Source organism: Mus musculus, chromosome 4 (genome assembly GCF_000001635.26).
Source record: "Mus musculus strain C57BL/6J chromosome 4, GRCm38.p6 C57BL/6J".
Classification (NCBI taxonomy): Eukaryota; Metazoa; Chordata; class Mammalia; order Rodentia; family Muridae; genus Mus; species Mus musculus.
In genome coordinates this window covers 3,828,553-3,847,477 of record NC_000070.6, presented here as the reverse complement: position 1 = coordinate 3,847,477, position 18,925 = coordinate 3,828,553, and the positions used below count along the sequence as shown (strand labels likewise).

Genomic DNA, 18,925 nt, shown 5'->3' with positions numbered 1-18,925 from the left:
TCCAGCCACAAAGACCAAGGCCCTCTGTAGCCTTTACAGGTACCTGCACACACACAGCGTACACTCACACAGACACACACATATGCATGAATAAAAGCAAAATAAAATCCTTTAAGAACAGCAACAATAGAAAGTAGAAAGATGGTTGTCAAGAGAGGAGGGGCAAAAGAAATGGGAAGCTAGAGATAAACATTCAATTTTCCGTTGCCTTCTCCATTACATCACAATAAAGCTCAGTCCTCTTGCTGTGGCCTAGAACCCTCACGGTCTGAGTCTGACTGCACGGTAGCCTTTGCCTCTCACCCTCCCAGTTACATCTACATCTATACAGACGTGGGGGATGCCAACCATCCTGCCCAAGGACTGCTGACTCCTTCTCAAAGTTCATGTCAGTTCATGCTGTCTTTCCTGGATATTCTTTTTCTAAATACTTATTCATTTTTCTAAAACAAATTTATGTGCATGAGCATCTTGCCTACATGTATGTATGTGTACCATGTATGAGCCTGGTGCTTGCTAAAGCCAGGAGAGGGTGTCAGAGCCCTTGAAACTGTAGTTACAGGTGGTTGTGTACTGCCACGGGGATGCCAGGCACTGAACCTGGATCCTCTAGGAAAGCAGTACTGGGCCATCTCTCAAGGGCAGCATGCACACTTACCCTGTATCATTCTTTCCTCTGATATCAATCATGTTGCCATATGTTCTTTTTATGGTTATGTTATTTATCTTGACAGAATCTCATACAGGCCAGGCTGGCCAGCAACTGACTGAGGCTGAAGATAACCTTGAACTCTTCATCTTCCTGCTTCCAAGTCTGGAATGCTGAGATTACAGCTTGTGAACCGACGGCAATGTTTATGTGGTGCTGGGCACTGAACCCAAGGCCCCTACATGCTAGGTCAGCTCTACCAATGGAACTGTGTCCCCTCCTAAACTCTCCACATCTATTCCCTTATCTTTCTCAAAAAATAAAATAATTTCCCCTTCTTCATTAATACAACGAATGTAAACTCCCTGAAAGAAACAGTAGCCTCAATATTATCTAACTTTAAGTGAGATCTGATATATATCATTGATGTTCAATTAACATCTGTAGAAGGAATGAATGAGTTATATTTGTGAAAGATATAAAAGCAAGGTATCTTGAAACAACTCAAGAGTAGAAAAGGAAATGTGTATTCATTTATTCATTACAATTAGTTCTGAATGCATAGTACAAGTTAGGCATGATAACAATCTCAAAATGGGTTTTCCTTATTTAAAAAAAAAAAAGTTTAGACAAGATCACACCATGTAGCCCTGGCTAACCTGGAACTTACTATGTAGACCAGGCTGGCCTTGAACTCACAGATGTTCACTTGACTCTGCCTTCCAAGTGCTGGGATTAAAGCCATGTATCACTACAGCCTGCCATTATTTTTAAATTAGCATTCACAATATTAAATTTCATCATGGCACTTTTAAAACTAGTGTGAGACAAGGCGGAGGGGGAGAGAGAGAAATGTGTATGTGTGTGCATACCACGGCACACATGCAGAGGTCAAAGGACATTTTTTGGGAGTTGGTTCTGTCCTTCCACTGTGGATTCTGGGGATCAAAATCAGGCTGTCAGGCTTAACAACAAGCACTGTTAACCTCTGAGCCACTTTGCTGGTCCACATTATGGCATTTTCAAACCAAGTCAGTTTTTGTTGACTCCCTTTGCTCCCTCTTATTGCCCATGCCTCTGCTCCCCTGTGCCCACCCATCCCCCCCCCCAGCCTTCTTTCTGCTTCCACTTCATGTGTGTTCTATGTTTCCCTTCTACCTGTCTTAATGGCTCTTTTCTCCCTCTCATGGCTTCCTTCCTAGTTTCATAGCTCATATCCATACACACTCTACCTATATATATATTCATATAAACATTATAAGCTATATTTGTATATGAGAAACCCCTCTTTGAGTCTGTCATCTCACTTAATATACTATTTCCTTTGTCCATTTATTTCCCTAACATTTCATTTTTCTTTATAGCTGAATAATGTCATGGCATGTATTACCTCATTTTCCTTATCTAGTTATCTGTTGATGGACATCTTAGCTAGTTTCATTTCCTTGCTATTGTAAATGATACACACACACACACACACACACACACACACACACACACACACACACATCTATATATAGATGTGTGCATGTGAAGTATTTCTGTGATAGGAGTCCACTAGGTAAATACTCAGAGGTGGTACTCCTGGGTCATATGGTAACTGTGTTCTTTTTTGTTGTTATTGTTGTTTTGAGAAATGACTATATAGCTTTGTATAACAACTATACTCATTTTATTCTCCCACTGTCAATGAGTAAAGGGTCCCTCCTCCCCCCCCCCCCCCCCCCCCCCGCTCTTGAAACAGGGTTTCTCTGTGTAGCCCTGGCTGTTCTGGAACTCACTCTGCAGACCAGGCTGGCCTCAAACTCAGAAATCTGTCTGCCTCTGCCTCTCAAGTGCTGGAATTAAATGCATGTGCCACCACTGCCAGGCATAAAGGTTCCTCTTTATGCACAGCCTTACCAGGATTTGTTGTCTATCAAAATAATGTTTACTGAACATTTAGCACATACAGAATTCCAATATGATTAGTTATTTAACATAATGCTAACTGTCCCTCATTGGGTCCTTTCTTGGACAATATTTTGTCTGTAGATGAATAGAGCAATTTTTGTCCAGTAGCTACCTTGCCTTAACTGGAGCACCTCTATATGAGTTTTTGATGCTTAAGTTCTTCTTTGAAGGGAAATGGGGAAGATGTCAGGAGCAGACACGTCTCATTGTTAAATAGTCCTTAATAATGAAATAACATTAAATGTCACATTTTGTGGATTTCTGGTGTTTCTGAAGACTATCTACGTAAAGTATATCTGAACTGTTAAACCTTACTCAGCCATTTCTACTTGAGTAAATTGAAAATACTTTATTATAATTAAATCAGAATGTAATATAACCATGAATTAACTATCTGGCCCTTAACTTTTGTTAATCATCTTATAAACAGTTTTTAATAGCAGCTATTAGAAGGTCTGGGTCAAAGGCTTGTATTCATAAATGAGTTGCATAGGCACAAGGCCTAGCTAAAAGTAGCAATATTAATTTCAAAATTTGTATCAATATATATGTTTATACCAATGAAAACATTAATTCTATATTAATATATATAAATTCTGTATCAATGCAAGAAATTATAGCTAAGTTCTGAGTGGCAAGTGGCCCTATATGGGGAACTGCCCAGAAGGTAACAGGGCTGCAAAAATAAAACAGAATTAGAAGGTGTTAAGCCAGGACTACGAGAGGGAAATATATGCTAGCTGTGTGGAAGATTAGAAGTACCCAACCATTGAGCTAGCCAAGGCATATCAAAATTAACTGGTGTGTGTGTGTCTTTCACCCATGAATCCAGAGGATTCTGGCAGGTGGCAGTGCACCACCGGGAGCTCAAAGCAGGTTAACTAAATTGCCACTACACCTTATTGCTCACACAGGTGCAAGACAGATCAGGAAATTTTAATAGTATTCTTTTAAGGGTTAAACAAGGGTAACTGTCTGGGAAAAGTAACTTGAGCCCCCTTAACACATCAGAATAAACTTAGAATGAGCAAAGAAATCAGCAAAACAATGAAAATAGTCAACAAAACCATGGGCTTTTACAGACTTTGCTGGAGACAAACATGACCCCAAAGTCAGAGGAGAAAAGATTGATGGTAGCTCAAACAAAGTGAGAGCCAATTATGTGAGAGAAAGTTCTTACCAAGTCTGTACAGAAAGTAGCAGTGACCTAACAGAGAGATAGTGCAGAATATCAATAAATATCCCACAGGAAAGGAAAGAAAGTGGCTCCTAAATGAGCTGCTGTGCAGCACCTAACACACTTGTACTGGGAGAAACAAGCCTTTGGGTGGATTCTAAGGTTAGGGAATAGCAGTCAACATGCCTAACCTTGCTAACATAGCACACACACACAGAACTTTAAGAGGAAAAGCATAGGGATGCCTAGTTGAACCTACCAGCCTCATTCTTCACTGGGGGAAAAAAAAAAAAAAAAAAAAACCCTGACGAACTATGACTGTTCCAGCAGCAGTATGTATTTGAAACATTTCCTCAACAATGCCTAGTGCGGAGTATCATTAGAGGGTTTGTTGTGCAAGCATGAGGGGCTAAGTAACTCAAGACCCGTGTGAAACCAAACCAAACAAGTGTAGTGGTACACACTTGTCAGCCTAGTGCTGGGGAAGTAGAGGCAGGAGGATCATGGGACTCACTGACCAGCCAGTGAACCCCAGGTCCTAGTGAGAAACCTTGTTTCAAAAAACCAAGGCCAAAAGCTCCAGAAGAAAGACAGCTGAGGTCTTGCCCTCACATACACTCTTTCAGGGACAGACATAACACACACACACACAATACACACACACACACACACACACACACACATACACACACACACACACTTGCACAGCGTGAGTCTGTCAAGTAATCGGCAATTTCTGACTATAAAATTTGAGCTTTCAAACTCAATTTAGAGTTTGAAAATGCATTTGGAAAATGCACATGGCACCCTGACTTTACCAGTTGCCTAGTACTCAAAGCGTTCCTCCTATGAATCATAGAGATGATAAAAATGTGATTTTTAAGTGTGATGCCATGAAATATGTCAACAGTCAGATTTGTGTCATTCCGGGATTCAATATTTACTTGATGAATAGTATTCTGTTAAAATGCAAGAGATTACAGTAAATTCCATGGACACAAACTTCCAGATTCTCACAGTAACCACACATACAGTTTAAGTGTAATTTAAGTAAAAAGTATTCATTGCTTTCTAAATAGGTTATTATGTCTTCCTCTCTTTTCCAAGTACATAGCTATGCTCACAGAACCTTCTACATAAAGTTTATTTCTACCACAGTAAAACAACTTGACACTGAGCGAAGAGGCAGGTATGAAAACTGGGTTGTCTTTTGCAAATTATATTAAGGAAATTTTCAAAAGTATAAAGACAATACTACCCTTCTCACCAGTCGTTTTGTCATGGAAGATATTTTAATTTTTTTTTCATGGAAAGTGTTCTTATTATAAATACATTAGTAGTTAGTGTGTTTCTTATTTTAAAAAGAAGTTAACTTTGAATGCTTCTATTTTAATTTCTCTCTCTCTCTCTCTCTCTCTCTCTCTCTCTCTCTCTTTGTTTTTTTGAAACAGGGTTTCTCTGTGTAGCCCTGGCTGTCCTGAAACTCACTTTGTAGACCAGGCTGGCCTCGAACTCAGAAATCTGCCTGCCTCTGCCTCCCGAGTGCTGGGATCAAAGGTGTGCACCACCACGCCCGGCCTATTTTAATTTTTAACATGGCAAATATCAATAGTAATAACCCATACAGGTCAAAGCTCTTTGTAGCCCCTAGCTTCTTTTAAGCATTCAAAGAGTACCTTAGACCAAAACCTTCAAGAATTGCTGTTCTAGAAAAATTTTAATTATCTAAACTAACCACAGAAATATATATGGTGGGCTAGAGAGAGGGCTAGAGAGATGGCTCAGCAATTAAGACAGCTCTTCGAGAGGTCCTTAGTTCAATTCCCAGCAACCACATGGTGACTCATAACCCTCTGCAATGGGATCAGATGCCCTCTTCTGATGCGCCTGAAGACAGCCACAGTGTGTGTGTGTGTGAGTGTGTGTATTTACATACTGAATGTATACTGACTCCTTCCTAGCCTGAGCTGCTCATCTCACTTAGCTCCTTCCTTCCTAAGTAGAATGTCCCCTAATATTGATATAAGGATCAAATGGATTGACACCAACACAGAGTACTTCTGGTAGTGGTGCTGCTGGGACCTGCTCATCGACATTCTGCATCCTCACCTGCAATCCTAGGTACCCATGACGAACTCTCTGCTCCACTCCCTGACCTGACCCTGGGTAGTCACAGAGGCTTTAAAATCTTTTTAGGTTTGGCATTTAATTTTCAGACTGATTAAGTTTAAAGTTAAAATGTTTATTTAAACTCAAATTTTCACAAAGAAGTTACTATTTACACAGACTCTTTAATACTAGTGTGATCATTTAGCCTCATCATTTTTTTTTTTTACAAATATATACAAGTGTTCCATGAACTAAGTGGTTTTCAACTGCCTTTCCTTTTGGAAGGAATAGGATGATACTGTCATTGCCAGTAGGTGGCATTTCACAGACCAACTCGAATGTATAGTGCAACTCTTCACAAGCATAAAAAAAAAAAAAGACCAAGGAAAGACATTGAAAACATTTTTTCCGTTTATCTCCAGACTGTTTCATAAGTTAAAATGAAATGTACATTTAAATCAGTTTTCCCACTTAAATTTCTTATTGTTGAAGGGTGCATTTAGATACAACCTCCTCAGAAAGCAAGTTAGTAATAGCAAACTAATCTAAAGCATTAGATATGAGATAACGACTTATCTGTAATAGTGCTCTCAGTGGTACAAAGGAAGGTCCTGACAACGTCCCAACAGGAAACAATGGCCAGTATCTGGACCTGTGTCTGATGTCACAGCTGGAGGGGACAAATTATTGTTGGTATGGGGACAAGAGACAAAGGGCAAATGTATGACTAATTACCCTGCAATATACATACAGCCCCCAACCCAGCATCACATGTAAATACTGAGGTAAAGGGGCCCAATATACAGCCCTACACCTACTGGGATTGTTTATCCGAGTAAAACAAGTGGGAAAACAAACCCCCTGACTCAAAACTAGGAAAGCATCCCCTGCACAATTCATGACCTATAGTGTTCATGCAAAGCCCAATTCTTGCTTCAAAGGGAATGAGAGAGGCTTCTCCCCAGTCACACAGCAGTGATCAGAACCCAGAAAAGCCGACTCAGTCACTGAATGACATGCACCACTTTAGGGGATCCCATGAGGTTTTAGAACCATAGAACAAAGTTTTAAAAAGCCCTAAATCAATGCACTGACCAGACATGTTGATGGGGACATTAAGTGGTCAAGTCCAGCAGAGTCGGGGAAGACTCTTCTATAGGCTTCTGATGCTACCTTATAACTTTTAGATTTAGGGGTGGAAGAAGTTAGTAGTCAGATAAATAACACAGTCAAAAGGTTTTAACTACGAGTCACAAAACTGCTAGAAGAGATATAGACTGGCCGCAAATGGCCATTAAGGAGCTAAAGGGAGCACAAGGAAATGGCTCTCAATCTGTAACCTTGCATTTCTTCATGGCAAAATTAGGGTCAGGCCATTGGTCTTCAATACAGATGTGGTTTCCTTGGAGACTTCAATGGCAATTGTCATTAAAAGAGATGAAATGGGGCTGGCAAAGATGACTCAACAGGTAAAGGTGCTTGCTGCTGGACACTGACAACCTGAGTTTGACCCCTGGATCCAATGTAAATAAAGGTGGGATGAAGGCTGGAGAAATGGCTCACCCATTAAAGTGTGGACTCACAACCAAAAATAAAGGTGGAATGAGAGAATTGTTCTCTGACCTACACACACACACACACACACACACATAGACACACATCATACATACAGATATGCACTAATAATTATTATAGCAATAATTTTAATTAAAATATAAAAAGAATGAGACAGAAATATACATATTATAATTAAATAGTCTTTGAATCATATTGTACATAGGATATAGGCCATATGTTTAAAAAGATATATACATACCTAACGGTGTAAATTGCTTATTTTGGAATGGTGAAAATGTGCGTTTTCCTTTAGCATTTTGCTTACTATTATTTATTATTATTGTTATTGTTAATTATTGTTAATTTCTACTTTTCCTTTGATGACTACCTTACATAATAACATAGAAAATTGATTTTTTTACATGGAAATTTAGGGGGCACTGTAACTGCTAATTTTCAAGAGAAAAACACGGCAAGAAGTTTGAAATGAAAACTAATAAAATTTAAAATAATGATTGTTGCTGAACATCTCTCTAGAGCTTGCTGTCCCTGGAAACCACTCTTCTTCTTAGTTGTTTTGAGTTGGACCTTTAAGATGCCATGTCCCTGAGGGCATGCATTGTTTGATACAATGCCAACAACCTCACTGGTATACATCAGAGTTTCCTCTTTTTTTTCTTTAAGAGCAGGTGATATTCCATCATATCTATGTGTGTGTGTGTGTGTGTGTTCTTTTCTTTACTCACTCATCTGTTGATAGATACTTAAGTTGTTTCCATATCTTGATTATCGTGAATAACACTGCAATGAACATGACACAGTACCTCCTTGAAATACTGTCTCATTTAGGGTCTCCATCACTGTGGAGAGACACTACGAGGCAACGCTTATAAAGGACAACATTGAATTTTGGATGGCTGACAGGTTCAGAGGTTCAGTCCATCATCAGCAAGGTGGGAGCATGGCGGCTTCCACTCAGGCATGGTCCAGGAAGAGCTGAGAGTGCTGCATTGTTCTGAAGTCAAACAGGAGAAGATTGCTCCTATCTGGCTAGGAGGAAGGTCTCAAAGCCCAGGCTGACAATGACACACTTCCTCCAGTGAGGCCACACCTCCTAATAGTGCCACTCCCTGGGCCAAGCATATTCAAACCACCATAGATACTGACTTTAAAAATAATTTCTTTTAGTTATGAACATGTGTCTGTTAGTGTATGCTACAGAGGTCAGAGGAGGGATGGCTTGGAGCTGGAGTTACAGCTAATTAAGAGTCCTCCAAGCATGAGTTGGGACCCTTGAGTTATGTGCTTTTAATTGCTGAAGCATCTACTTAGCTGTGAGATAAGGATTTAACAGATAAACAAAGGTGGGAGTTCTAGGACATATAATGGATTTATTTATTTAGTGTGGTGATGGGGTTGAACCAATGCTCTTGTATGCTGTGCTAGTGCCCTCAGTCAACTATACTCTCAGGCATACTTACAATTTCTAAAGGAAAACTGCCCTTGCTTTCTTTTTAAATGACTCTTCTTTAAAGATCTACGTCTTTTTTTGTATAATTGTTTGCCTGCAAGTGTGTATGTGTGCCACATGTGTGCCTGGTATCCAGGAGGTAAGAATTACAGGTGACTGGAGCCGGGCGTGGTGGCGCATGCCTTTAATTCCAGCACTCAGGAGGCAGAGGCAGGCGGATTTCTGAGTTAGAGGCCAGCCTGGTCTACAAAGTGAGTTCCAGGACAGCCAGGGCTATACAGAGAAACCCTGTCTCGAAAAACAAACAAACAAACAAACAAACAAACAAACAAACAAACGGAATTACAGGTAACTGTGAGCCACCATGTGGATGCTGGACACCAAATCAGCTCCTCTTCAAGAATGGCAAGGCTATCTGCTGAGCCAACTACCTTCCTCCCTTCCTTCTTTCCTCCCTCCCTCCCTTCCCTCCTTCCTTCCTTCATTTTCTTAGAGACAAGGTCTCTACAAAGCCCTCACTATGTAGACCAGGTAGGCCTTGAACTCACAGAGATTCACCTGACTCTGCCTTCCAAGCGCTGAGATTAAGTCCACTCACATAAACCTGGGGTGTATTTTACCTGTTTATCATTGAACTTTCTTTACCTCTCTCTCTTTGTGTGGTGCTGAGGTTCAATCTAAGACCTTGGGCATACTAGACAGAGGTTCCATTGCTAAGCCACATGCCCAGATTTTTTCTTTTTCTTTCTTCTATGTTTGTTTTTTGTTTGTTTGTTTGTTTGTTTGTTTTTGAGATGGGTACTTACTATGTAGTCCAGGCTGATATTGAACATGAGAGCCCCCTGCCTCTGATCGCCCAACTCTGGGATTATAGACCCATGCCACCGAGACCATGTTTAAGAAGTAAGGAATGTCTAAGGTTTGTTTTTTGTCAATAATTCTAGCTGGGAGTGGTTTCATTCACCTGTAATTCTGTAGCACTGGAAAAAGAAGGATGGAAGGATCTTAAATTTGGAGCCAGCCTCAGTGTGTATGGTGTGTGTGGTGTGTGGTGTGGTGTGTGTATGTACTTGTCCTTCTCAAGAACCCTGTTCAATCTCTGGACAGCCTCGGAGCATTGCTGTTCAGGCCTCTGAAGATGTAATTAATATGAATACAGATCACATCTCAGGAAGCTGCAGTATGACTGCATTTCTTTATTTGTTCCAGATAATCCTACTGATACATTATGCAGATTTAAAGTTGATGTCACAGTTAATAAAATAAAAATGCAGGTTTTAGCTATGGTGGTGGCCAATGCCTTTAATCCCACCCAGTATTCTAGAGGCAGAGACAAGAAGATCTCTGTAAATTCCAGAGCGGCCCAGACTAAAGTCTTAAAAAAAAAAAAAAAAAAGAAAAAAAAAAAAAAAGCAGACACTCAGGAGGCAGAGGCAGAGGCAGAGGCAGGTAGATCTCAGGGTGCAGGCCAGCCTGGTCTACAGAATAATTTCAGAACAGCCAGGGCTACACAAAGGAACTCTACCTCACACAAAAACAAAGCAGAACAAAACAAATAGTCAAGAAAGGAAAAGAAAAACAAAGTTAGACTTTTTTCTGATGTTAAGTCTACTAGTAGTCTAAGAGGTCAATGGATTATATTTAAAAATAATTGAACTCGAAAACTCCCCTAACTTTAACACTTACCTAATTGTTCAATGACAGCAAAACTTCATGTACACTGTGAGTCAGAAAGCCAGTTCCTAGTTAGGTCGAATCCCGACCAAGCAAGTGAATCGGTGCTGGCGCTCCCAAAGCTCAGAAGAACATGGCTTAGGGAGTTCTCCTTGGAGGGGAATCAGTGCTCTGGGTTTGGCAACTCGGAGCAAGTAACTTTCACCTACAAAATAATGTTATTTCCTCCTGTGTTGTCTGTAACCCACCTCCAGGCTTACATTCTATTTGACCTTGCGCAGTGGGTAGTGTAGATTAATCTGCACCATCCTCTGCGTCCTAGGACATTTGACCTGAGGACATTTGGCTTTCTTTCTGCTGTACGCAGACACTAATTTTATTATGAACAACTGCTCCGTTCTAAGGAGTCCCCGGAGGTCTCAGCCATCATAACATAGCAGAACGGAGCTCCATCGCAACATAGAGAAGAGAATATTAAAACTGGGTAGATGGGTTCCAGGCCAGGCTGCAGGTACAATGCCCTGTGACCCCACAGAGCACTGGGACTAGAGTTCTGCCTTCACTTAATTGAACTAACTGAAGCTAAACCTGGGTTTCCAGCAGATATAGACGTTTCCAATATTCCTGGAAGCCCAAAGCCAAAATATCACAAAAGGGCATTTCAGCTCCGAAAAGCAGTTTCCGAATAATTTTTAGAATATAAGCTTAGTAATTAATGGGGGGTGGGGGGGAGGTGGGGTGTGTGTGTGTGTGGGGGGGGTGCCACAGCTCTCGTCAGAAGACAAGTTTCCGAAAACCACTATCTCCTTCTACAAGGATTCACAAGATTGAACTCAGGGTGTCAGCTCATGGATGGAGTGCGTTTTCCTGCTAAGCCCTGACTTCTGTCTTCAGCACCAAGTAAATAAATGCCCTGTCACGATCATTCTTCCCCAAGGTCCGTGTCAGCTAACCTCAAAACAACTCTTCCCTTGTCAGACAAAAGCAAGCTGATCGAGTATGCATGCGAAGCATATTTCGCACTGTAAAGACCGTAGGTGCTTGTGCAGAGAGCACCTGGCATGAGTTTTCTCCGCTCCAGCTTCGTCTGTCCTCCGAGTCAGGACAGGGACTCCGCCGAGAGGCCAGAGGGCGCGCGCGCGTCCTCGCCTTTCCCGCCAACTAGGCGGGGACGCAGCCCGGCCTCCCCCACGGCGACCTCTTCGCGGGCGGGGCGGTTCCTGTTCCGGGTCACAAAGCACCCGGATGCGCACGTGCTTTATAAGCGCCCGGCGCCGTCCGGCCCCTCCTTTCTGAGCCCCGGCGGTGCGCGCTACGGAGCTCGGCCAGCCTGCTCCGTCCTGACTCACCGCTGTTCGCTCCTGCTGAGGAACAAGTCGGTCAGGAAGCCGCGCCTCAGCCATGGTGAGGTGGGGGGCGTCGCCACGCGGCCTGGGGCGTCGGCGGGGCTCGACTTGCTGGGGCGCCGGGAGCGCAGAGCCCGGGAGAGGGCTCCCGCCGCGGCGAGGGCCCGGGAGAGGGTCCTCATGGCGGTTGTGTAGGAGTGGGCCTCCACTTACGGGTCGCTGTTTGTTTTTCCCGCCTGGGTGATAACAGGCATTTAAAGATACCGGAAAGACGCCCGTGGAGCCCGAAGTGGCGATTCACCGAATTCGAATCACGCTCACCAGCCGCAACGTGAAGTCGCTGGAGAAGGGTCAGTACGATGCTCGGGGTGGCTTGGTGATCGCTGGGGCGCGGTCGGCGATGAGGAGATACCAACCGTATTGAGTTATAGTGATATTTCTTATACGCTATTCTGAGCCGATAGGCGAACTTGTTTAAAACGCCTCGAGTCATTCTGAGTTAACTGAAAGACCATGCTTTCTTAACCCGCAGTTTGTGCGGACTTGATCAGAGGCGCCAAGGAAAAGAATCTGAAAGTGAAAGGACCGGTGCGCATGCCTACCAAGGTAAGGGACAGGTAGACTCGAGTACTGGTAGACTGGTGGGGAGGGGGAAGGTCAGAGTTTGATTGCCAAATAAATTCAGAGATTAAATTTACATTCCTAAGAATACAAGTTATTAGGGGCCAAATGTCTGGTGGCGATTGAGTATGATACCTTTCTTAAAGCAAACTCCAAAACTCTCTAGTAAAGGTTGCTGAAACCTGTTAACATACAGAGAAAATGGTTCAGAAATGGACTAATTTTGTTTTATTGCAGACTTTGAGAATCACTACCAGAAAAACACCTTGTGGTGAAGGTTCCAAGACCTGGGATCGATTCCAGATGAGGATCCACAAGCGACTCATTGATTTACATAGTCCTTCTGAGATTGTTAAGCAGATTACTTCCATCAGTATTGAGCCGGGAGTTGAGGTTGAAGTCACCATTGCAGATGCCTAAGACAACTGAATAAATCGTCTTAATGGTCAAATTTTGCTGGCTTTTGTTCAGGTTTTTTTTTTTTAATTCATGTTTATGAGTGTAAATGTGTGTGTCACAGGGGTGTCAGATGTTCTTTGAACCACCATGTAGGTGCTGGAAACCCAACCTGCATCCTCGGAGAGAACAGGTTCCTTAACCACTGAGCAAGTACTGAAGCATTAAACTGCTTTTAAAAATGAAGGTGTGCTAACAGATTGGTCAGGTGAAAAAGAGACGTTAGGTTTCCTGCAGGGGGCGCTAAGCCAATTTAAAGACTAAGTTGGGTTAGAAAAGAGCAGATTGCATCCTTGATCTTTTAAGCCTGGGGATTTTGTTTTGTTTTGGGATAGGGTCCCAACACAGAACAGGCTGACCTCATTAAATATCAATCTTATTTGATTGCCTCTGCTCCCAGAGTACTGGAATTAAAGGCAGGGACCACTGTATTAGCCATTCTGAGTTATTTGAAATGGACTCTGCAGGCCATACTTGGTCAAAATTCTGCCTTCTCAATTACAGGCATGAGCCACTATGCCTGGTTTACTTACTAATAGATGTCCAAAGACTAGTGTATGAAAATTTTGCTTTTCCAGGTGATTTGTGAAAGGCAGGGTGGCCTCTCCCATGTCACACTACTTGGGTTACTCATGTTGCAACATATCTGCAACTTTAGGTTGAGGGGATTTGAGCCTGCATGTGCCACTTTGGCCAACTGAACTAATCTTTAATTCCATCTAAAACTTTTAAATCTCAGTCATGTGTTCAACTGGAAAATAACCTAGAGTGTGCTATGTTGACTTCAGGTACACATCAAAGCAGGTTTTAGTGATGTAGAAGCTGTGTTTGAGTTGAACTAGTGTTGAGGCTAGGCTTAGGTACCATAGAACTTTGGTTTTTCAAGACAGGGTTTCTCTGTGTAGCCCTGGCTGTCCTGGAACTCACTGTAGACCAGGCTGGCCTTGAACTCAGAAATCTGCCTGCCTGTGCCTCCCAACACACCCAGCTCTAGCTTTAAATTCCTTGCACCAAGAGATGCTTTATCCCTCCGCTGAGAATACAGGTGCATGTCAGCATGCTAAACTCTAGATAAAATTTCATCTTGTTTGAAAGGACAATAATATAAGAAAAGTGTATTTGCACTGTATACCATGCCCTTTTGTGTTTAAAGTTAAACTGGCAACAGTGTCCCATAGAGGTTCCAGAAGAAACTGCTTCTAAGGGGAGGACCATAAAGGGAAATGCTTACCATAGAACTTTTTAAATGTTCCTACAGGTTGTACTCTGGATAGGTATATGAACACCTTTCTATTAGAACAGTTTTATAGTAGTACTTAGTGAATATGTAAATAATACTATTTGTGAAATAGTTTGAGGTTTCTCTATAGTCCTGGCTGGCTTGAGCTCTATACCAGATTGGCTTCTAAATCAGAAATCTGCCTCTATCTCCTGAATGGTTATGATAGAGATGCAAGTTACTTAATTTCTTACATGAATTGCACTTTGTACATGCTTTTGGATATGGGCCTAGGCTTTTGCTTTTGGATTAGACTGTCTTTATTACATTTACTGGCTTGATACTTTACAGTCTTAAGCCCACTTGCCTGGGTGTGATGCACACCTTTAATCCCAGCACTTTGGGATTTCTGAGTTCCAGGACAGCCAGGGCTACGCAGAGAAACCCTGTCTTGGAGGGGAAAAAAAGAAACTTTGGAAATCAAAACTTCTTGGAAAGCCACTTTTAGAGACTTGAATCTAAGGATAACTAACCAGGTAGTAACCACGAGTCATTGATTCTGTGAATCTTGTATGAGTGGGTTACAGGCAGAAATTAACTTCCTCTGAGAGCACTGCTGTTTTAGAAATGCGACCTAGTAATTACCAAAGGCATTGAAGCCACTTGACTACAGTCTCAGGTTTCTGCATCTGACATTGCTGGGACTGTGTGGGGTTTATGGGTGTAAAATAAAACAGGCGAAAGGATGTTGAGTGGAAAGCTTTGGCTTCAGAATCAAATTCCAAATCAATTACCAGATCAAATCAAATGCCAGATCAAATTACAAGACTTCCTTATGACTAAATTCTTCAGTGACTTAGGATACTAATAGTATCTGCCTCAAAAGTGTATGTGGTTATTTTTGTCCCAGTGAAGCCAAGATTCACATGCTATGGGCATGGATTTCCTGAGGACATGCTAGCCTATGGTATGAGTTACTTGAAAGGACTCTGAGAAATCTTAGTCCCCAGCTGTGAGGTTTTTAAAGATCATGCTCAATGGAAAGTGGGGCAGTAATTTGAGAGCATGGCACAAATGAGGTTTTATCTTTTGAAACTAAGTGAATCTATGTCCTTGGACTAGCATATTTTAAATCACACATCAAATGAAATTTCTGTTCAATTCCTATAAACAGTTTATTTCATATTTTGTAGTTACCATTTTCATTAACAGCATACACCCTTCAATTGTGTTGCTAAAACTGAGTCACATTATTCTGTAAGAACTTACTCCAGTATCACAACTTGGTGCTCATCCAATATTTTTATTTTCATTCTATTTTCCCTGTCTAGCCACGTATGGCCCTATTCTCTCTTCTTGGATTGACCCTAGCTTCAACACAAGAAAGCTTGCAGTATTTTTTTTTTGCGCCTGGTTCATTGTTTTGTCCTCAAGTTCTATCCATGTGTCCAGAAATTCGAGGATTTTTTAAAATTTACTTTTCTGCCTAAATACTGGTATGTGGATAGTCTGTTATTTTTACTGTTGGTTGCATATCTGTAGCATATTTCTGTATTTGCAATGACTACATTGAATGTCCCTTAGTTAACCTCATTCTTCTTAACTATTTTGTAGGCGTTTGCTATTCAAAGCACAATCTCAATTAAAATGTTTTTAATAGCATCTTTCCACTTGGATGTGTAAAGAAAGTATTTCTAGAAGTCTGAATTTTTGTTGCATTGTAGATGTGTACACAATAGGGCTGGGAAAGTAGCTCACAGTGGGTAAAAGCCATTTGTTGCCAATCCTAACAGCCTGAGTTCAATCCCAGAATCTATAAGGTAGAAGAAAAAAACCCCAGCTCCCACAAGTTATCTGGCCCTCTGCACACATATAAATAGTGCAATAAAAATTAACCATTTAAAAATATAAACATACTAGTTGCTCATGTGTGAACACTTTTCTGGAACATTTTAAGAGGAAATTTTCAGTAAAACAACCAAAAAAAAATGGCTTTAAATGACTGACTGCATTTATGTTTCCACCAACGTCAGAGTGCAAAGGCATTGTTCTATACACAATATACACAAGATGGTTCTTTTGAGTTCTGCCATCTGTTTGCTCCATCTTAACCTCAACTTTGTTGCCTTCTAAACTGCTGCTTCCGTGAGTCCTTATAGTTTCTTGTTTTATTTTGTTTTTTTCAGAGAATTTTTGTTTTTCGGTTGGTTGGATTTTGTTTTGTTGAGTCGGTTTCTCTGTGTAGCCCTGGCTGACCTAGAAATTAAGTTCACAGAGATCTGCCTGCCTCTGCCTCCTGAGAGCTGGGATTAAAGACCTGTACCATCGCCACTCTCAGGCGGAGATTTTCTTAACTGTCTTGCCTATCATTTCTGTTGATTTATTTTTAAACATCAATCATTTATTTTAAACAACAATCATTGTCTTGAGTTTTTTAATATCTCACTGAAAGCTTCAAACATACAAAGAATGCTATAATGGTTCTTTATAGCTTAGCTTTATAATAGTTTCTGTTATAACTTAGCTTTAAGATTGTCAGTTGCTGCTGTTTGTATTTCATGTATGACTATCCACTTTACTCAGAATATTTTGAATTCAATTTCAGTCATAATGTTTTAGCATATATGCTAAAAGATAACATTTAATTGTATGGGTGAGAGAGCTTTTCCTGAATATCTGTGCACCACATGTGCCTGGAGGCTAGAAGAGAAGGTCGGTGGATCCCTGGAGCTGGAGTTGGAGCTGCCAGGAGACTGCTGGCAATTAAACCCTAACCCTTGGAAAGAGAAACAAGTGCTCCCAACTAGTAGGTCAGCCCCCCAGCCACTGAAAGATAAGCCTTTAACAAGATCAAGCTAGCCAAAATTCCTGAGTAGAAAGGGGAGAGATACTGTCCAGACCCCACCCCCATTTGAGGAGCTGTTGGCGGTTGATAGCTGCTGAGGGAAGGAGAATCACTCTTAAGAGTTTTTTTCTGGTAGGTTCCGCATGTTTCAGTGAATGGCTCCATTCTCATGGACTAACTGGGTTTATTAGTAGGTTAGCCAAAAATAGAAGAAAAAAAATGAGGTTGGGAGGGGAATATGATGGGAGAGAGATGAAGGAGTTGGAAAATAGGGGTTAGATACGGTATTTCACTGTATATGTGTATCAAAATCTCAAAAATTATAGAGAAGTTATAATTTTTAAAAGTTCAGTATAATTGTAATACTGTGCAGCAGATTCCCAAAACTCTTACAACTACAATTCTCAACCCTTAAATCCATCCTTAGGCCCCTAGCACCTATCATTTTACTTCCTATTTTTTTGAGTTTGACTGTTGTAAGATAGCACATATGGGTGCAGTCACAGGCTTCTGTTTTATCATAATGTCATCAAGGTCCGTCCATTTTGCATGGCAGGAATTTTTCTTTCTTTTCAGAAGTTGAGGAAAGTTTTATTGTTTAATTCTGGCTGGCCTCAAACTCTTGGCAATCCTCCTGCCTCAGTCTCGGGAATTCTAGAGTTCGAAGCTTGTGACATCATTCCTTGCTTTTACCAAGCTAGGAAACTGTGTGCACCTCATTCTTTATCCATTTTTCTGGTTTATTTGGGTTGCACTCATCTTTGCTAATGTGTCTAATGAATATACAGATACATCTTTGAAATACAGCTTTTCATACTGTGTATGTCAGATGGGAAGTGAGGTTGCTAGCGTGTATGGTCTTCCTATTTCTAATTTTTGAGAAATCTCTGCTGTTTTCCATAGCTGTTGTATCATTTTACATTCTCACCAGGGATATAAATTTTTCTTGTTTTTGTTTGCTTTGGTCTGGTTTTTCAAAACAGTATTTCTCTGTGAAGCTCTGGATCTCCTGGAACTTGCACCCACTCAACGCTGTAGGTTGTTTTTCATTCTGTTTTCGGTTAACTTAATTGTATTGTTTTCTCTTTATTTGTTTCTGTTTTATGAGCCAGAGTCTTGTTTGTATATCCTAGACTGGTTTCAACTTGCTAGATAGCCAGGGCTGGCTCGAACTACTACTGCTCTTCCTGGCTCAGTTTTCAGAGTGCTAGAGAAAATAGATAAGTCAATAACTCTAGGCCTGAGTTATTGACTTGTATATATGAAAGGACTCTGCCTTTGGTGTCATACCTAGGAAATCACTAAATATATCTATGCAGCTTTCCCATGAGGTTGTACGCCTTACAGTTGTATTGGTAACCCATTAAACTAAAGAAAATGACCATTTAATCTTAGAATGTCAAAATGATTTGGGGAAAATTATTAATCCATGACCTGTAAAATGCTTATGAAAACATAAAAGTGTCTCTTACTGTTACTTTAGTTGTAAGAGGGAATAAGAAAAAGTTAATATTTAGTATGCTGAAGCCACTCTCATCCTTTGTCTTACTTTGCTCACCCTACATTCATTTTCTGCATTCCAGAATTGTGGTGAAACTCACCCACCGTCTATTTATATGTTCTTTTTGCCAGAGCTTTATTTCTTGCTTTCTCTACATGGCATTTCAATGTGTATTATCATGAGCTGAAATTTTATTTTAAAACTTCTCAAGCATTGTTTCTATATATTATATAAACAGTCATCCAGAATACTTTTTACTGAAAGACAGTAGCACGGTGTTTCACCACCATAGGGCTCCTGGGCCAGACTCTGTTAGACTGCCAATCCCAAACACAGGCTTTCCTGGC

At 41.0% G+C, this 18,925-nt stretch overlaps 1 protein-coding gene, 1 long non-coding RNA gene and 1 other non-coding gene across 3 annotated transcripts in view; 2 read left to right on the top strand and 1 right to left on the bottom strand.

Annotated features, from left to right (window-relative positions):
- Gm32823 overlaps nucleotides 1–11,829 on the bottom strand; it is a 29,275-nt gene extending 17,446 nt beyond the window's left edge. The window contains exons 1-2 of the long non-coding RNA XR_881078.2: nucleotides 11,544–11,829; nucleotides 10,603–10,795 (exon numbers count right to left, since the gene is read on the bottom strand). This is a non-coding gene — a long non-coding RNA (predicted gene, 32823). The remainder of the gene's footprint in view (nucleotides 1–10,602; nucleotides 10,796–11,543) is intronic.
- On the top strand, nucleotides 11,823–15,894 carry Rps20 (ribosomal protein S20). The gene is made up of 4 exons (NM_026147.6): nucleotides 11,823–11,994; nucleotides 12,187–12,286; nucleotides 12,469–12,542; nucleotides 12,795–15,894. The coding sequence occupies exons 1-4, from the start codon at nucleotides 11,992–11,994 to the stop codon at nucleotides 12,975–12,977; spliced, it is 360 nt and encodes a 119-aa protein (NP_080423.1). The 5' UTR covers nucleotides 11,823–11,991; the 3' UTR covers nucleotides 12,978–15,894.
- On the top strand, nucleotides 12,332–12,399 carry LOC115490074. Its single transcript, XR_003955543.1, has one exon. It is a non-coding gene; the product is annotated as a small nucleolar RNA U54 (small nucleolar RNA).
- Nucleotides 15,895–18,925: the final 3,031 nt, after the last annotated feature.

Coding starts and splice junctions, on each gene's coding strand:
- Rps20 (NM_026147.6), top strand. Junction 12,287..12,468: donor CGTGAAGTCGCTGGAGAAGG/GTCAGTACGATG, acceptor CTTAACCCGCAG/TTTGTGCGGACTTGATCAGA. Junction 12,543..12,794: donor CGGTGCGCATGCCTACCAAG/GTAAGGGACAGG, acceptor GTTTTATTGCAG/ACTTTGAGAATCACTACCAG.